Genomic DNA, 15201 nt, shown 5'->3' on the forward strand with positions numbered 1-15201 from the left:
TTTTGTATTTTATTTATATATATAAATATTAGCTAGTGAAATTTTTTCAACATATATTTTTTCAGCTTTTTTAATATTGGTAAGTCTTGCAATTTATATGTTAACATATTTATATATATATATTATATATATACATATGTATATAATTTTTGATATTAATTAAATAATTAATTAATAATAATAATAATATTGGGAACTTTAAGCCATTATAAATTTATTATTGTGCAAAGAACTAATACATAAATGTTTCTCCTTTGTTTTTTTGTTTTTTTTTTTTTCATAAGAAAAGCCCGCTAGCTTATAAATAATTAAGAGCCACAGCTTTTGATCTTGTTTTTAAAATTTAGATAGTGAACTTAATAATTTAATTTATTCATTTAATTTGTTCTCATTACATATTAACGATATTTTTTATAATATTTTTCATTAACATTAATAAAGCCTATTATTGTTTTTTTTTTTTTCTTTTTAATATTATATTTACATATACAAGGAAAAAAAGGAATTGGAAAGAGATTTTTTAGCTAGTAAAAGTGTTTGAAAATTCTTTTTTTCTGTTTCTTTTTAAAATTATATATTAATATATGTATGTATATGCTTTAATATATATATATACTCACAAATACAACTGTTAATATTTTCAAAAATGAAAATTACGTTATCAAGCTTATAAATTAAAAAAATTAATCTTTCAGTTTTACATAATTTCTGGTTTTATGATTTTTTTGGTTGAAATGTTTTTGTTCATAATTTATTTAATTATATTTAATTTTGCTATTTGGACCGCGCATTATTATGTTGTAGTAATTATTGTTGAATTATTTTATTTTTATCGTTTTAGGTTATTCCTAATTTATTATTATTTGTGTGTGTTTTTTTTGGTAAACAATGCAAATGTTTTTTTTTTGTTAAGTAGATTTATCAGTTTTTTTTTTTCAAAAAAATAAAAATTGATAAAAGATTCACGTGCCAAATATTTATTTATTTATGTGTTATCTATATAATGACGAAGTTTTCGAGTTTCGGAGGGAAAAAGGTGTAAAATTCGATATTAATTATTGAATTATCATGCAATAAGAATATTGAATGAAGATAATTTATTTTCACGTACAAACAAAAATCGAAAAATTAAAGGAAGTCGAAAATATAAAATTAAAACAAATGCACGACTGGGTCGGAGCTATTCTTACTCATGTGGATCATAGCTATGAAATATTAAGAATAGCAAAAGAAATTTGGAAGTATTAAAAATAAATATGAGTATAAAATAAGGGAAACTTCTTGTGTTTTTTGTTCAAAACTTCCAGTAGTTTTTGAATCTGGGAACATGATTCAGGAACAAAATTCATGTTCCAAAAACAAAATCTCATAAAAAAAACACACATGAATTCGAAAGTAGTTTTGAGAGTTTAAACTGAAGTTAAATGGTTTACTTTTATTTGATAAATGATTTATTATAAAAAGGTAGGAAGATAACTAAACCTAACAAAATTAAACCCTTTCTTCCAATAAGTAATCAAACTGTCATTAAACTCGTGCAAGCCTATAGGATAGGTAACCTGTTGCAAGTTCCACCATGCAAAAAAAGTCAAACTTCCATAATGGCTGTTCCAACATGCACTTTAGGAATGCTTAAAATTCATTGCGATCTACAACTATCAATGGACATTTTTGATAAGATCATAAGATTTCCATATTTTATTACTTAATTCACAAATGTTTTGAAAACAATTTTAAAATTCCATTAAAGAGTTGACCACTTTTTCCATAAATTAGAATTTAAAACGCCAAGTTTTTATTATTTACCAACAATCAATTGATAAATGGCATTCGCAATACAGGTGATGGTTATTTTAAATGAAATTAAAATTAATGATGCGATTGTACAATTATTTTTGCAATAATTTTATAACCGTTGTTAGGAATTACATTTTTTTTTCTTGCAACAAAATCGTTAAACCAGTTTTGTAAGCTTTTTTTTTGTTTGGTTTTTGTTGTTTTGTTAATGATTGATTAATGATGGGTAAAATATTTAACGTCAAATCATAGATTTTTTCTTTGATTTTATTTGAAATATTTTGTGTGTATGTGTTTTTTTTAATTATTTTGGTGATAGTAATAATTTATATATTTGAGGTTTAAAATTAATTTTTTTTTAAGAAGGATATTTGCAAAGTTTGTTTTGTTCCAATTTATTTTATGTACATTGCCACGCTAAAGTGTCTTTTTACCTATTCTACAATTTTAAAAACTATTTATATTCAAATAAACATTTCTTATTTTCCATGTACATAATATACAATTGTTTAAGCTTACTGTTTGTTTGTTTTTTTTTTTTTTTTGATATTAATAGACGCTTATTTTGCTTTGTTATGCAACAGCAACACAATTATTTGTTTTAATACTCTTAGTTTTGTTTTCAATAAATGTATATTTTCTATTGAAAATTTGTTATATAAAAACCAAGTGTTAGTATAGCAAAAAAAAAGTTTTTGTTTTTAAATACAAAACAAAAAATTAAAAAAGAAGAAAAATAAAAAAAAAAATAGTAAAAAATAAATTGATATCTAATTATATAGTTAATTTGTTTTTCTTTTTTTTTGCTATGGTTTCTTGTTTTTTTTTTTTTTAATTCACATTGTTTAAGTTCCCATCATAGGCTCCTGTCGGATTTCAGATTTCAGCTTTACAAATTCTTTGGCAACTTCATCGTTATTTCTTTGTGAGAGGATACGTAATATAGTCCAACCCGTTTCATCCATTTGAATTCGTTTGGCTAGTGGCAGCCAACAGGCACATGATCCCTTTAAAATAAAGATAAAGAATTTCAATTTAAGAATTCTTACTTTTTTTTTTAGTATTTATTACCTTTTCGACAATATCCTTTAGTTGAAGTATTGCAACACCAACAAGGCGATCTTCACGAGCAAAACAATAATCCTTAACACAGATATGCAGTTCGAAGAAATCCAATTGTTCTTCATTTCCAATCATGCTATGGAAATAAATAATAAATATTTATCATAACAACAAGCTTAAATAAATCAAATGTTTTTTTTTTTAAATAAATGTTACATGTTTCCAGACTTAAGCAACTTTGTGCAACTTTAAATTCATCTGAGAAATTGAATAAAAGAGCATTTTGCAGAAATACCTGCAGTCACGACTGGGGTCGCACGTACTTGCTCTTATGCTTAAAGTAACTATAATGTTAAAGCTTTTTATACAAGAAATTTAAAATTTGATATTTTGAAGAAATTTCATAAGTAGTATAAAAAAATTAAATCTGTTTTATTAATTAATAAAACTCCGTTTTAAATTATCTTAAAAAAAAAAAATAAATATGCCATTTTATTTCTTGTATAAAAAGGTATTTTTAGAAAAAAATTTTCGAAAATTGTAGGAGCCGTTTTTTAAAAAAATAATTTTGTATGTATAAAAATTTTTTAACATTTTTCAAAAAAAAAGTTGGTATGCCATTTTGAAGAAATAATTAATTTACACATAAAAACTAAATTCCAAAATTTTTCATTGATCCGTTTTCAAAAAATTGATTTTTCAAAAAAAAATTTTGAAATATTTTTTAAAAAACCAAAAATGCGTTTTTTGAAAATTTTTTAAAATTTTAATATTATCTTTACTTACACACTTTTGTATAAAAATTTTCATTTAAATCGGGTAAATGTTATACTAGATATTCAGAAACGAAAAAAAACCGTTATATGACAGGTACCGTTAATAACGGTACAAAAAATATTTTTTTTATTTAAAAAGTTGGCTCTTATGTGTAGTACTACACACAAAAATTTTAATCAAAATCGTTAGAGCCGTTTAAAAAAAAAATTAACTTTTCTATTTCCGTTATATGGCAGATACCGTTAGTTTTGGCCGTAAAAAAAAAATTTCAATTTCCCCTCTAGGGAATCACCAAAAACTGCTAACTACCAAGTTTGAAGAAAATCACTTCACTCGTTTAGGCTGCAGCTCCAGATAGAGACAGACAGACAGACAGACAGACAGAATTGGCGGACCCACTTTTTTGGCATTCTCTATCATCGTAATGTCATGTAAAATTGTTATCTCGAGTTCGATTTTTTTTACGAATCCTAAACTTGCCCTATAGTACCTATATCGCAAGTAAAAATGTATTCAAAAAACTAACTCAAAGAATTTTTTGGTTTTCATTCATTAATAGGGTTTAAAGAGACCGTTCTTTTGATGAATGAAATTTTTGAAAATCATTTCATTTTCAGGCAAGGGGTTAACTTTGATTTCTTTTCGAGATTCAACTCTGCATCAAAAAAATTCAGCCACATTTATGCGTTGCAAAAACTTAAATTCGCAAATTGTCTGCACAGTTTGTGAAGTCCACACAACACCTATTGCAAAAAACTTATTTCCTAATAAAAGATTGACATTTAATCTAGAAAATAGTCTAGCCACATTTTATTTATTTTTTTACATTTTTTTCATACCTCATTTTAATATTTCAGTAACAGTTTTTGCAAAATAGTCCAAAACTACTTTTTCGAGAAATTGAAGTGGAAAACACATATTATATTTATGTCAATTCACAGGTAATGAATAAAATTAGAACATGGCCTAAGAGGATTTTTCATTTTGAGCCCTATTTTTGAATAATTATTTCTTGAAAAACATAAAAATTGCTCATTTTCTAATGCATTTTTGAATGTGTAATTATAAGAAAAAAGCAATATAAAAAAAATAATCAAAAAGTTACTTAATAACACAATTTATAAAACACTATTTTTTTATCAAAAAATCGTTACTTTTTGTTAACGGCTGTTTTTAGTTCATCGATTTACCACCAGGGCCCTATTTCACCAACTTACAAATTTGTAATTACAAATTATTTTCACAATATTTGTGAAAAAATGGAGAAATTTTGTTTCACCAGTTTCTTGTGATTACAAAATTATATTCTACAATTTTAAATTTGTGAAAAAAATCCATTTTCTGTTGCACCGAAACTTGTATTTTAAAAGTAACAATTTTGTGAGCTTTCAAGTTTCTTGTAACTTTCTGTTTCACCAAACAAAACAAAATTACATGTTTCTATTTATTTGTGAACATTTTCTACAAGAGTCAAGACAGGGAAGGGTATAGCCCGACTCAGCACAACACGACTCAACCCATAGCCCGACTCAAGATAGCCCAACTCATCGTAACTCGACTCGGGTAAAATTTTTAAGGAGAGTAAAGAGTATATACACGCTTAGCTGAGTCGAGTTGCGATGAGTCGGGCTATGGGTCATTTTTTATAAATAAAAAAATAAAAAAAATTTGCTTTAAAAAAAAAATGTTATTGCAACTGAAAAATATTTAAACTTTTATTACAAATAAGAATATTTTGCATTAAAAAAAAATTGTATTGCAAATAAAATAAAATGCACGACTGGGTCCCACGTACTTGCTTTTGTAGTTCACAGTATCTTTATCTTAAATATCTATTAGAAATTTAAGATTTTGTTTAGTGTCGAGAAAAAAAAATCAAAAAAAAAAAATCGAAAGTTTAAAAATTAAATTCAAATTTTTTTTTTTTCAAAAATATTTTTAAAAATATTTTTTTTTTATATATTTTATACTTCCAAATGATGTCTGTAAATTTTTAATAAAATTGACTTATGCTGTGATGAAATTTATGAACTTAAAAAATATGTCAATTTTTGAAAAACGGCAACGCCATATTTTTGTTCTCCGCATTTTTTGAGAAAAACTAAAAACGCAGTTTTGTTAGAATCAATAAGTCTATTACGTATACCAAATTTGATCAAAATCGTTAGAGCCGTTTTCGAGAAATTTGCAATACCTCGAAAACGTTATATGAGAGATATGCGTTAAAATGGAGATATTAAAAAAATAAAAAAAAAACGAGTCTAGGGAATTATGTAAAAATCATCTGTACCAAGTTTCAAGCAAATCCATCCATCCGTTTAGGCCCTAGCTCGATGTACAGATGGACGTACAGACGCACAGACCGACGGACGGCATGACGAAAACCACTTTTTTTATCTTCTCCATAATCGTAATGTTGGTTTTGATTAAAACCTCGATTTTTTTTTCTACACGAAACCAATACTTGCCCTATAGAGCAAGTAAAAATGCATTAAATAATCATTTTTATCAAAAATAAAAACAAAACCAATTTACATGGATCATACTATGGTTTTCTCATATAGTTTCTATAGCCAGCTTTGTAATACAAAAAGAATTATCAAAATTTCGTCGAATTCCTTACAGTTTTGACTATTTGGCCTTATAGTAGTAGTACAGGGTGGCTGATGAAAGCCGCTACCAAAAAAAACTTTAATAACTTTTTTTCTACTTAGTGAATCTGGTAAATTTTTTTTTTATTTTACAGATTGGTTTTTAGATTTAACAAAAATGCATAATAGAAAATGGATAATGTTTTCGCAGAATTCCTACGAAAATTTTCCGATAAGCTCATATGCATGATTTTACCATTCCGTTGAAACCCCAAATCGCTTGCACTTACTGCATCCGACTTATTTTTTTGAGTTTATTGTAAACAGGAAGGCCGCAAAGCAAAACCAACAAATTTGAATAAAATAAAAAAATCCATTCGCGAAATATTTGCGGTTATTCCTGTCTCAAATCTTCAAAAAACAACTTTTTTTTAAGGCACCTCACATGCATTAACGACCAGAGAAGGCATTTAAAATCCATTGTTTTTAAAAATAATTAAGCTATATTTAATAAAATTGAATGCGCTTTAACATGAGAAAAAGAAAAATAAATTCCATACACTGAAAAAAAAGTTATTTGAATTTTTTAATGTAGCGATATTCATCAGCCACCCTGTATATGTATATAGTAGGGTGCTTCTTATATGGTCGAAAAAATCTTTTTTTCGATTTTTTAATGGGACACCCCTGCATTATGTTCTACTATAATATAAGCATAGTATATGGTATTTTTTTCCGATTTTAATATTAAAATCAAGGGGTCGCTACCATTCACTAAAGATTTAAGTAAAAAAAAAGATCAATTTCAACAAAATTTAAAAATTTAATAAACAGTCAGTTAACTGTCTGTCGAATAAAAACGATCAGATAAAATCATTGAATTTTTCAATTAAGAAAGATCACTCAGTTAGTTATTCTACGGATTAACACAAAAAAATATCAAATTCAAAAATATTTAAAATTAAACTTCATTTTTATCAAAATTTCTTTCAAAACAATTAAAGATTTAATATAAAGTACTTAATTCTGATTACAAATTTTAAAATTTTCTGAGAAAAAAAAAAAAAAACAAAATTGTGGTAGCGACCCCTAGAACGTGTTTTAACTGGACCAAATTTTACCCAATTTATATTTAAGGCAGGAAGAACAAAATGAAAGGGTGTCCCATTAAAATTTCGAAAATTGATTTTTAAGAAGCACCCTAATATATAGTTCAATTATAGTAGATATAGTTGAAAGAGCTAATGTAGCAAAAATTGTTAGAAATTCGACGAATATTAAGAAAAAATATTTAATGCACACATTTGGCATTGGTTTTTTTTTTTTCATTGAGTAAATTTTTTATTTGCGATCATTTATTTTAATGCAAAATATTTGAATTTGCAATAAAAATTGTATTTTTAATGTAAATATTTTTCAGTTGCAATAACATTTTTTTTTTAATGCAAATTTTTTTCATTATTAATAAATATTTTTTGAATTAAAATATTTTTCAGTCGCAATAATTTTTTTTTAATGCAAATTTTTTTAGTTGCAATAAATATTTTTTTTAATGCAATTATTTTTTATTTGTAGGTAATACATTTTTTGTTTTTAATTTGTAATAGATTTGCATTAAAAGTTGGTAATAGAATTTGTGTTACAAATCGAATGAAAACATCACAAAATATGTGAGAGGAACTTGTTGTTTACAAGAAAAAAAATATGATCGGTTGTAATTTTTTTTTAAATAATCACAAATTTGTGAATTACTTATTTGTACTTTGTGAAACAGAATTCCATTGCACAAATACAAATTTGTACTTGTGATCTACGAGTTACAAATTTGTGCTTGTAACTTGTAGTTGGTGAAATAGGGCCCAGGTTTTTTTCGAAGATACCTCTTATTTTTGTTGGAAGTTGGAACATAAACAAGTTAAAAGTAAGAAGATATAAAAAACGATTGAGAAATATGCAATGCGACATGTTGTAGGTCGAAAAAATGGTTATATATATATATTTTTTTTTTTTTGAATTTGTAAACGGGATTAAATACATTTATAGAATTTACAAAAATATACTCACAAGTGAAAAGCCTCATTATATTTAGGGGACCAGTTGTTAGATTTTGATTTGGTTGCATGTTTTCTCTTCTTATCCTGTAAATGTGGTCCAATCAAATTAATTTCCACAAACGGACGGAACATTCCCGATTGTATTTGCCATTTCAAGTCATTCGCAGCGACCACTGAGAAATATGTACAAAACGATTTTTAGTTTTCGTTCATTTTTCATTCTTAAAAATAACATCAAAAATAATTCCTTCACCTTTTACAGTAACTTTGTGTTCACCGGTTCCAGGATGTGTGAATAAATCAATTTGCACAGAAATTTCACCAACAGTTTCATCGGCATTTTGTGAGTCTTCGAATATAAAAACAAAAAAAAAGAAGAAATCAAGTGAAATTGAAATTATTAAGCAACAATATAAAGTAAAAATGAAAAGAACCAAGGTTCTTTCTGGTTTTTGGCTAGTGTCTAAAACCACAAGAATGCATTAATTAAAAAACCATTCTTGTGGTTTCCATTAACCATTTCCATTAAAAAAATTCCATTAATTAATGACAAAAGAATTTTCTTGGTTTAATATTTATAATCTAATGCATGCAAAGAAGCTTATAATGAACACGTAACTATCTAAATACTATTATAGTAGTTGTGGAGTTGCCATAATCAAAGAAAGTTTAACTGGTAGGTGATATGTGATGTATTGATGTAGGTATGTTTATTTAATTATGCAAATAGAGCTTTTAAATGAACTATTTTATTATTTGTTTTCACAATTTTTAATTTTGTTCTTTTAATTTTTGTTCTATACAAATTTGCTTGGTTATACATATTTTGAACGGAATAATAAAATTCAACTGTCCTTATACTTTTGCAGAGTTCAGGATAATTTAGGTTTGGTAAACTAGATTGTAAATTAGCAGGAGCATATTCCGTGTCATATATCTGGCATCATAAGACAAAAAAAAGTTGTATTCGGTGTTGGTTGACTAACCCTAATATCTACTATTGCGTAAAACTTTAAGGCTACACAGAGAAAACATAACGCAGGAATAACTAGTCTTCTGTTATCTATACTTCTCGTATATTTAACTTTATTTCTGGTTAATTATACTAGAAGTAAAGTTATCTCTAGCGTTATTTTTACTCCGTGTGGATTTAAATTTTAAATACTTATAGATGTGAATGGTGTTTTTATTATAATTCACTCGTATTGCGACTGTAAACTATCAATATTAAAAGTTGATAAATACAGAAATTTTGTATTTTAAAACCTAAGTAATGGGAAAGCTGCTGCACTTTTTAATGGAATTTTTAAATTACATTTCAATTAGTAAAAGTTTGACATCATTCTTTGTTTTCAAACAATTGTGAATTAATGAGATATCGCAATTTAAATTTTATCAACTATCAATTGCTAGTTAAAAATTTCAATAAGGGTTGTTAAAACAGTCCAATTTACCATTCCAATAATAAAAAGTAATTCGAGTCAAGAATTGAATTATTACAAAATTCGTGGAAATACTTTTATTTTTAAAACGAGGCTCAAGAGGAATTACATACCAAAAAAAAAAAAAGAGCGTACAATTTTAGAAACTTTTAATTTCGTTGTTCAGATATTTAATAAAAAATTTGTTTTTTTTTTAAGTTAATTTAGGACTGGACGTGTCCCGGAGAAGTCTTTTACATCAACATTTTGAAAGCAGTAAATGTCATAAAAAAAAGTATCGCAATAAAGTAATTGTTATGAACTTGAATTACTAACTAGGAAGCAAAAAAAAAAAAAAAAGCAGAAAAGATATGCCAGAATTGGTATTGAAATATTATAAATAACATTAGAGAAGCGATCAGAATTTTTAGACTAGACCAGGTTAAACGTCCTGTACCTTGGGACTGTATTTTGAATGTTTAAAATTCCTGAAACTTAAAAGTGTTCAATGGTAGACCTCTGATACTCTGGACAAAGTAAATAAAAAAAAAACAAACACAAAATACCCCAAATTTCTATTTCTTTTAAAGTTTTAATAATTTTTTTCTCTCTCGTATTCTAACTGAACTTTCTCAAACTTAAATCTTTTTTTCGAAACGAAATGATAATATGTTGATAAAAATAGAAGTAAAAAAAAAAACTCATAGCATTTTTATTTTTAAAAGATTTGCCCTGAAATATGCAAGCTTTTGGCGATGTTCTAAAACTGAGCATTTTTTTATTTCAAAGATTTTCTTTTGCTTTCTGTCTTTTGCTTTCTAATGTAAAATAAAAATTAAAGTCCATAAAAAATGTCAATTTTAATTAACATCACCAAAACACTTAAAAAAAAAAATAAAATGTCATAAGAAAGTGTGACGCACTTCAAAGAGCATTTTTTTATTTTTAGAGCAAATCTATCAAGGTTATCAAACTACGATGTTACTATGTGCTGGGATCAATGAAAGTAAGGTAATAAATTAGAACAGACAAATTTTCGACATACTGTCCAAATTTTAGGAATATTGTGTTACTTCAGTAAAAGTAACGCATACCGTGTTTTATGTTCCAACAGGACTAATTTTGAAAATGATCATCAGAAGGATCAAAGATTTTTCTGGTTTTCAGTGCATGGTGCATGGGGTACCCTTTGAAAATCCATACAATATAGATTTTACCTGAAGGCACAGGCCAGGTCACAGTGAACTCATATCTGAATACCAAATGTGAAAGCTTAGTACAAAACTTTCATTTGATCCCCAAGCATGGACAAAATAAAATCACGAAACACAAAATCAAACCAACTTTTAAACAAATTAACAAATATTAAGGCTGCGAAACTATTTATGTTGAAAGAAGAACTAGAAAATCTATTAAGCCAACCGCATAATTTTTTTTTTCAATATTTTGTAACAAAAATAATAAAAATAACGCCAACAGTTTTCTTAATAATTTCTTTAAGTAAAAATGTTGAAATATAACAAAAAAGAAATAAAACACTGCAACAACAATTTTTGTATTGTGGGGATAAATTATTAACTTGAAAGAATTTTATTTCTTTCTCTTAATAATTTTTTTTTTTTTTTTTTTTGTAATTTATTAAAGAACTCTAATACTAACTAAAAATAATTTGGATTTTTATATGATAGGTATGGTTTGAATGAAACAAAAAATAAATTAACTAAAAGTTAAAATAGTTTATAGTAAAAATATATTTGTCTTTGCAAAATTTGTAAGAACCTTGCCGATTTTCACGTTTTAATGGTTTTCTGTTTTTGACAGGCTCCTCCACGTTGGGCTCAGTTGCAAGCCTTTTAGCTTCTTCAGCAGTAAGTTCACGAGTTTTAACTTTTCGAGTTATGTTTTTAGTTTTAGTTTTATATAGTTTTTTTTTTAAATAAATTAAAAAAAATGTATTAACAATACACACAGAAAAGAGTTATTAGTGATAAGTTTTTTTTTTTACAGACAAATAAGTGAAAAGAAGAGAAAAATAAAAAAAAAATGAGAATTAAGTCATAGAAATAACAAATTTGTATTGCTTGTGTTGAAGAAAAAAGGAAAAATGTACAGATAGACAGTGGATTTTTATAATTATATAAGATAGAGAGAGAGAGATAGAGATAGAGAGCAAGACCAATCAATAATTTTTTTCTTATTAGTGAAAATGCATCCCGATGCCGAATAATACGACAGAGAATTACGACATCATCAGACAGACTATGAAGCATATCACACAATTTGAAATTTTTGTATTCAAGTTAATTAAAACATACCTTCGTGAACTTGACTGGTGATAAATGTCTTTATCAAGGTATCAGTCATTTGGGTATAGAGGCTGAGTGCGTATCGGAGACTCTGCAATTCAGCTGATTTTTCAAGGAATGTTTTCTTTAGACCATTGCCACCGGCATGGAAATACTGTTTGATGGTGTCCAACGCAACATCCAGTACGGCACATTGCTTGGGTGAGAGATTCTTCTCGACTTCTTTGGAAATATCCATGACCCCACTGAGAGCATTCTTCACATCCTGTTTACCAGCCATGTGATTTTTGAACAATCGACCCATGTCCTCGATTTTGGCATTGGCAGCTAGATTCTTGGCATTGTCCGTTATATTTTTGAACATCATCTAAGTAAAATTGGGAAAATGTCAATCATGTCAGGAAGAAGAACTATTTAACTTACTGTTCGGTCAGTCATTGGTGGGAGGACAATAGTTTTCTCAAGTATGCGCATAACAATCTTCCAGAGTTCTTTTAGCAATCGCTTGAGAACAGTCTTCTCACAAGATTGGGCATACAAAGTAAGTGAACCATCCAGCAAGTCCATGAGCGGTCGTAATACTTCGTCAGCTTCAACGGCAACAGCATTACGTTGGGCAGCCTGATTGGCATTGAGATTACCACCACCTTTGACAGATAGAAGGAGATCACCAAGTTCCCGCACCGATTGCGTAATTCTTGGCTCAAGGCTTGGGAAAAAGTTAATTTTCATTATAACATGTTATAATAATAGTTGAAACACACTCTTTCGAATAAAAAAGAAGTAAAACTTAAAAAACAAAAAATAAGGTAGGTACTCTGCGCAAGGTGAATTGTTATATTTGTAAAGAGGGAAAAGTTCTTCAGCAGAAATACGAGCATCTCTGAAACTTTAGTGCTGCTGGAAAAATAAAAATACATTGAATTGACACCAACTAAGTTGAACATACCTTATGGCAAATAGACATGCCAAATCATCCAGCGCAGAATTGAGGTTCTGCTGAAGTTCTTTGAGAATATTAGCTGCGTCTTCTTCGAGCTTATCGCCACCCATTGATTCAAACATCTTCTCTAGCTGAACTCTCAGTTGTTGAATATTATTCATTAAGATGCATGCCTGAATGAGATTAAAATATCATATTAAATATTTTACAAATTCAAATGGAATTGGACAATTTTTATAAAAAAAAACTTTGCTCACAATTCTTTCATCTCTCATATGCTCTGGGAACTCTTTTTTGACAATATCGGCATAAGCTATTAGCACTTTTACAATGGTCTTAGCAAAGCGCCTCATGTAACGCTTCCATATTTCTGGATCCGGACACTCGAGCTTGCTAACAACATCGAAACATTGCGTCAGTTGAGTGAATACATCTACCACTGAGTTGGAAAACAGGGCGTGTTCACTACTCTTTTGAAACTGCAAAGTCAAAAGTTTTGTTTTGTGAAGTTTTTTTTTTGTTTTACTTGATTTTCTCCGTCCATTAGGTATCTTCTAATCGTTTTTGTTTATAGTTATACTTACACCATCTTTCTTATCACGATTAAATGCACCATGAAGATATTCAAGAGAAACATCATCATTCTCGTTTAACCACTGCATAACGAACGGTTCGAACCAGGCAGGGTACTCAGGAACAGCACCCTTGTACGGTGGGACTTCTTTAACGTAATTACTATACAACCATTTCACACGAAAATGTAGATTCATGTATGCTGAAGATTTACATAGACGATGTTGTTCGTGCTCTTCGAGAGCATACTTCATATCAACAGCGAAAAGTCCCCACATTGTGGCCGCGGATAGCTTTTTGAGAAAATTGATGGAAGAAGGGAATGATTTAAAAAGTCAAGTCCTTCGTTCTATACTTTTTTCTGTTTTCTTTCTAAACTTACTTGGCCAATATTCAGTTCCTGTGGGAATTGATTCAAAACCGTGCCATAACTATTTTTATCCTCTTCTATTATTGACACTATTAGTGCTATTAGCTTATGCCAGAAGTCAACGCTGTCCAGTTTGGGACCATGATCGTCAGGGTCACGTTTAGCCTCGTTTGGATCCACCTAAAGAACAATCATAATCCAATCATAAAAGAATATAATATTGAATATTTAATATATTTAATCCTTCAACTAAGGTACTTTACAAGTATATCAAAATTAAATTGACTCTACGACGCGATGTCTCTTCTTTTTTTTCTATAGCTCGTTCAAGAGGTATCCTTTTTGTTCTAAATTCATTAATAAATTAGGTTAATGATTTGGGCATTAACATTTCTGATTTCGTCCATTTTTTTCGTTACATTTCTTAGGCCTGAATTCTACCACCGCTTTTTAAACATTTTCTACTTTACCTTCACAAGTCTATTCATGAAGCTTTTAAGTTTCGAACGCTGAAAAAAACCGGCCCAAAATGAGCCTACAATGTATATTTTTTTCGACTTACCTGAAATTCCCGATTGTATAGCTCATAGCAGTTCTCAAAAAGGAATTGATAGGTGGATCTAAGACAGGCTTTCACGCAATCTTTAACTACAGTACTAGCTCTTGGTGGACTTGATAGTTCTTGGACCTGTGTGAAAGTTTAAAAATGACGCATTTAGTATAAAATAGTTAAATTGATGACAGAGATAACTTAGCGAAAAGAAAATTCAAATGTAAAATAATATTTTTTTTTGTCAGGTGCAGAATTCTTTGTTGAAAGATCTTACGAACAAAGTTTTCAAAAGACTTGATAAATAAATATTTGAATCAATAAAATGGCAGAGTAGCAAAATGTATGAAGCACTTGGATGAAGAAATGACACTTAGTGCCTTTCACCTTTATTGTGATTTACAATTTTCAATTGATAGTTGATTAACATTAAATTTCGATATTTTATTACTTGTATTGAACAAATGTTTTAAAAACAGAGTGAATAATGCCAAGAGTTGTTAACTGGAAAAATAATTGAAAAATTCCATTAAAAAGTTCCAATAAATTAAGACCTTTATTGCGAGTGTAGTTCAACTTTCGATGCGATAAAACCTGTTTTGGTATTGTGTACCTTTTTCGATAAATATATTTGCTATTGTGAGTTATGTACAAACTTGATTTGAGTAGATAGCAAAATTGTAAACGAAAAAACAAAAACTATCGTTCACAATACCATCGATAGACAAACGACACTCGCAATAAGGGGCTAAGTTTT

At 27.9% G+C, this 15201-nt stretch overlaps 1 protein-coding gene across 12 annotated transcripts in view; it reads right to left on the reverse strand.

Annotated features, from left to right (window-relative positions):
* Window positions 1-213: 213 nt before the first annotated feature.
* LOC129920736 (uncharacterized) overlaps window positions 214-15201 on the reverse strand; it is a 91141-nt gene continuing 76153 nt past the window's right edge. For 11 of the 12 annotated variants that reach the window (XM_056002318.1, XM_056002319.1, XM_056002320.1 and 8 more), the window contains 12 exons: window positions 14457-14582; window positions 13907-14074; window positions 13536-13817; window positions 13209-13430; window positions 12958-13124; window positions 12432-12717; window positions 12018-12375; window positions 11482-11589; window positions 8535-8630; window positions 8292-8454; window positions 2869-2995; window positions 214-2804 (listed from right to left, as the gene is read on the reverse strand). In XM_056002318.1, the coding sequence (XP_055858293.1) occupies window positions 2643-2804; window positions 2869-2995; window positions 8292-8454; window positions 8535-8630; window positions 11482-11589; window positions 12018-12375; window positions 12432-12717; window positions 12958-13124; window positions 13209-13430; window positions 13536-13817; window positions 13907-14074; window positions 14457-14582 (2265 nt within the window). In that variant the 3' untranslated portion in view covers window positions 214-2642. The remainder of the gene's footprint in view (window positions 2805-2868; window positions 2996-8291; window positions 8455-8534; window positions 8631-11481; window positions 11590-12017; window positions 12376-12431; window positions 12718-12957; window positions 13125-13208; window positions 13431-13535; window positions 13818-13906; window positions 14075-14456; window positions 14583-15201) is intronic. The other variant, XM_056002314.1, reaches the window with a different exon arrangement.

This window comes from Episyrphus balteatus, chromosome X (genome assembly GCF_945859705.1).
Source record: "Episyrphus balteatus chromosome X, idEpiBalt1.1, whole genome shotgun sequence".
Taxonomy (NCBI): Eukaryota; Metazoa; Arthropoda; class Insecta; order Diptera; family Syrphidae; genus Episyrphus; species Episyrphus balteatus.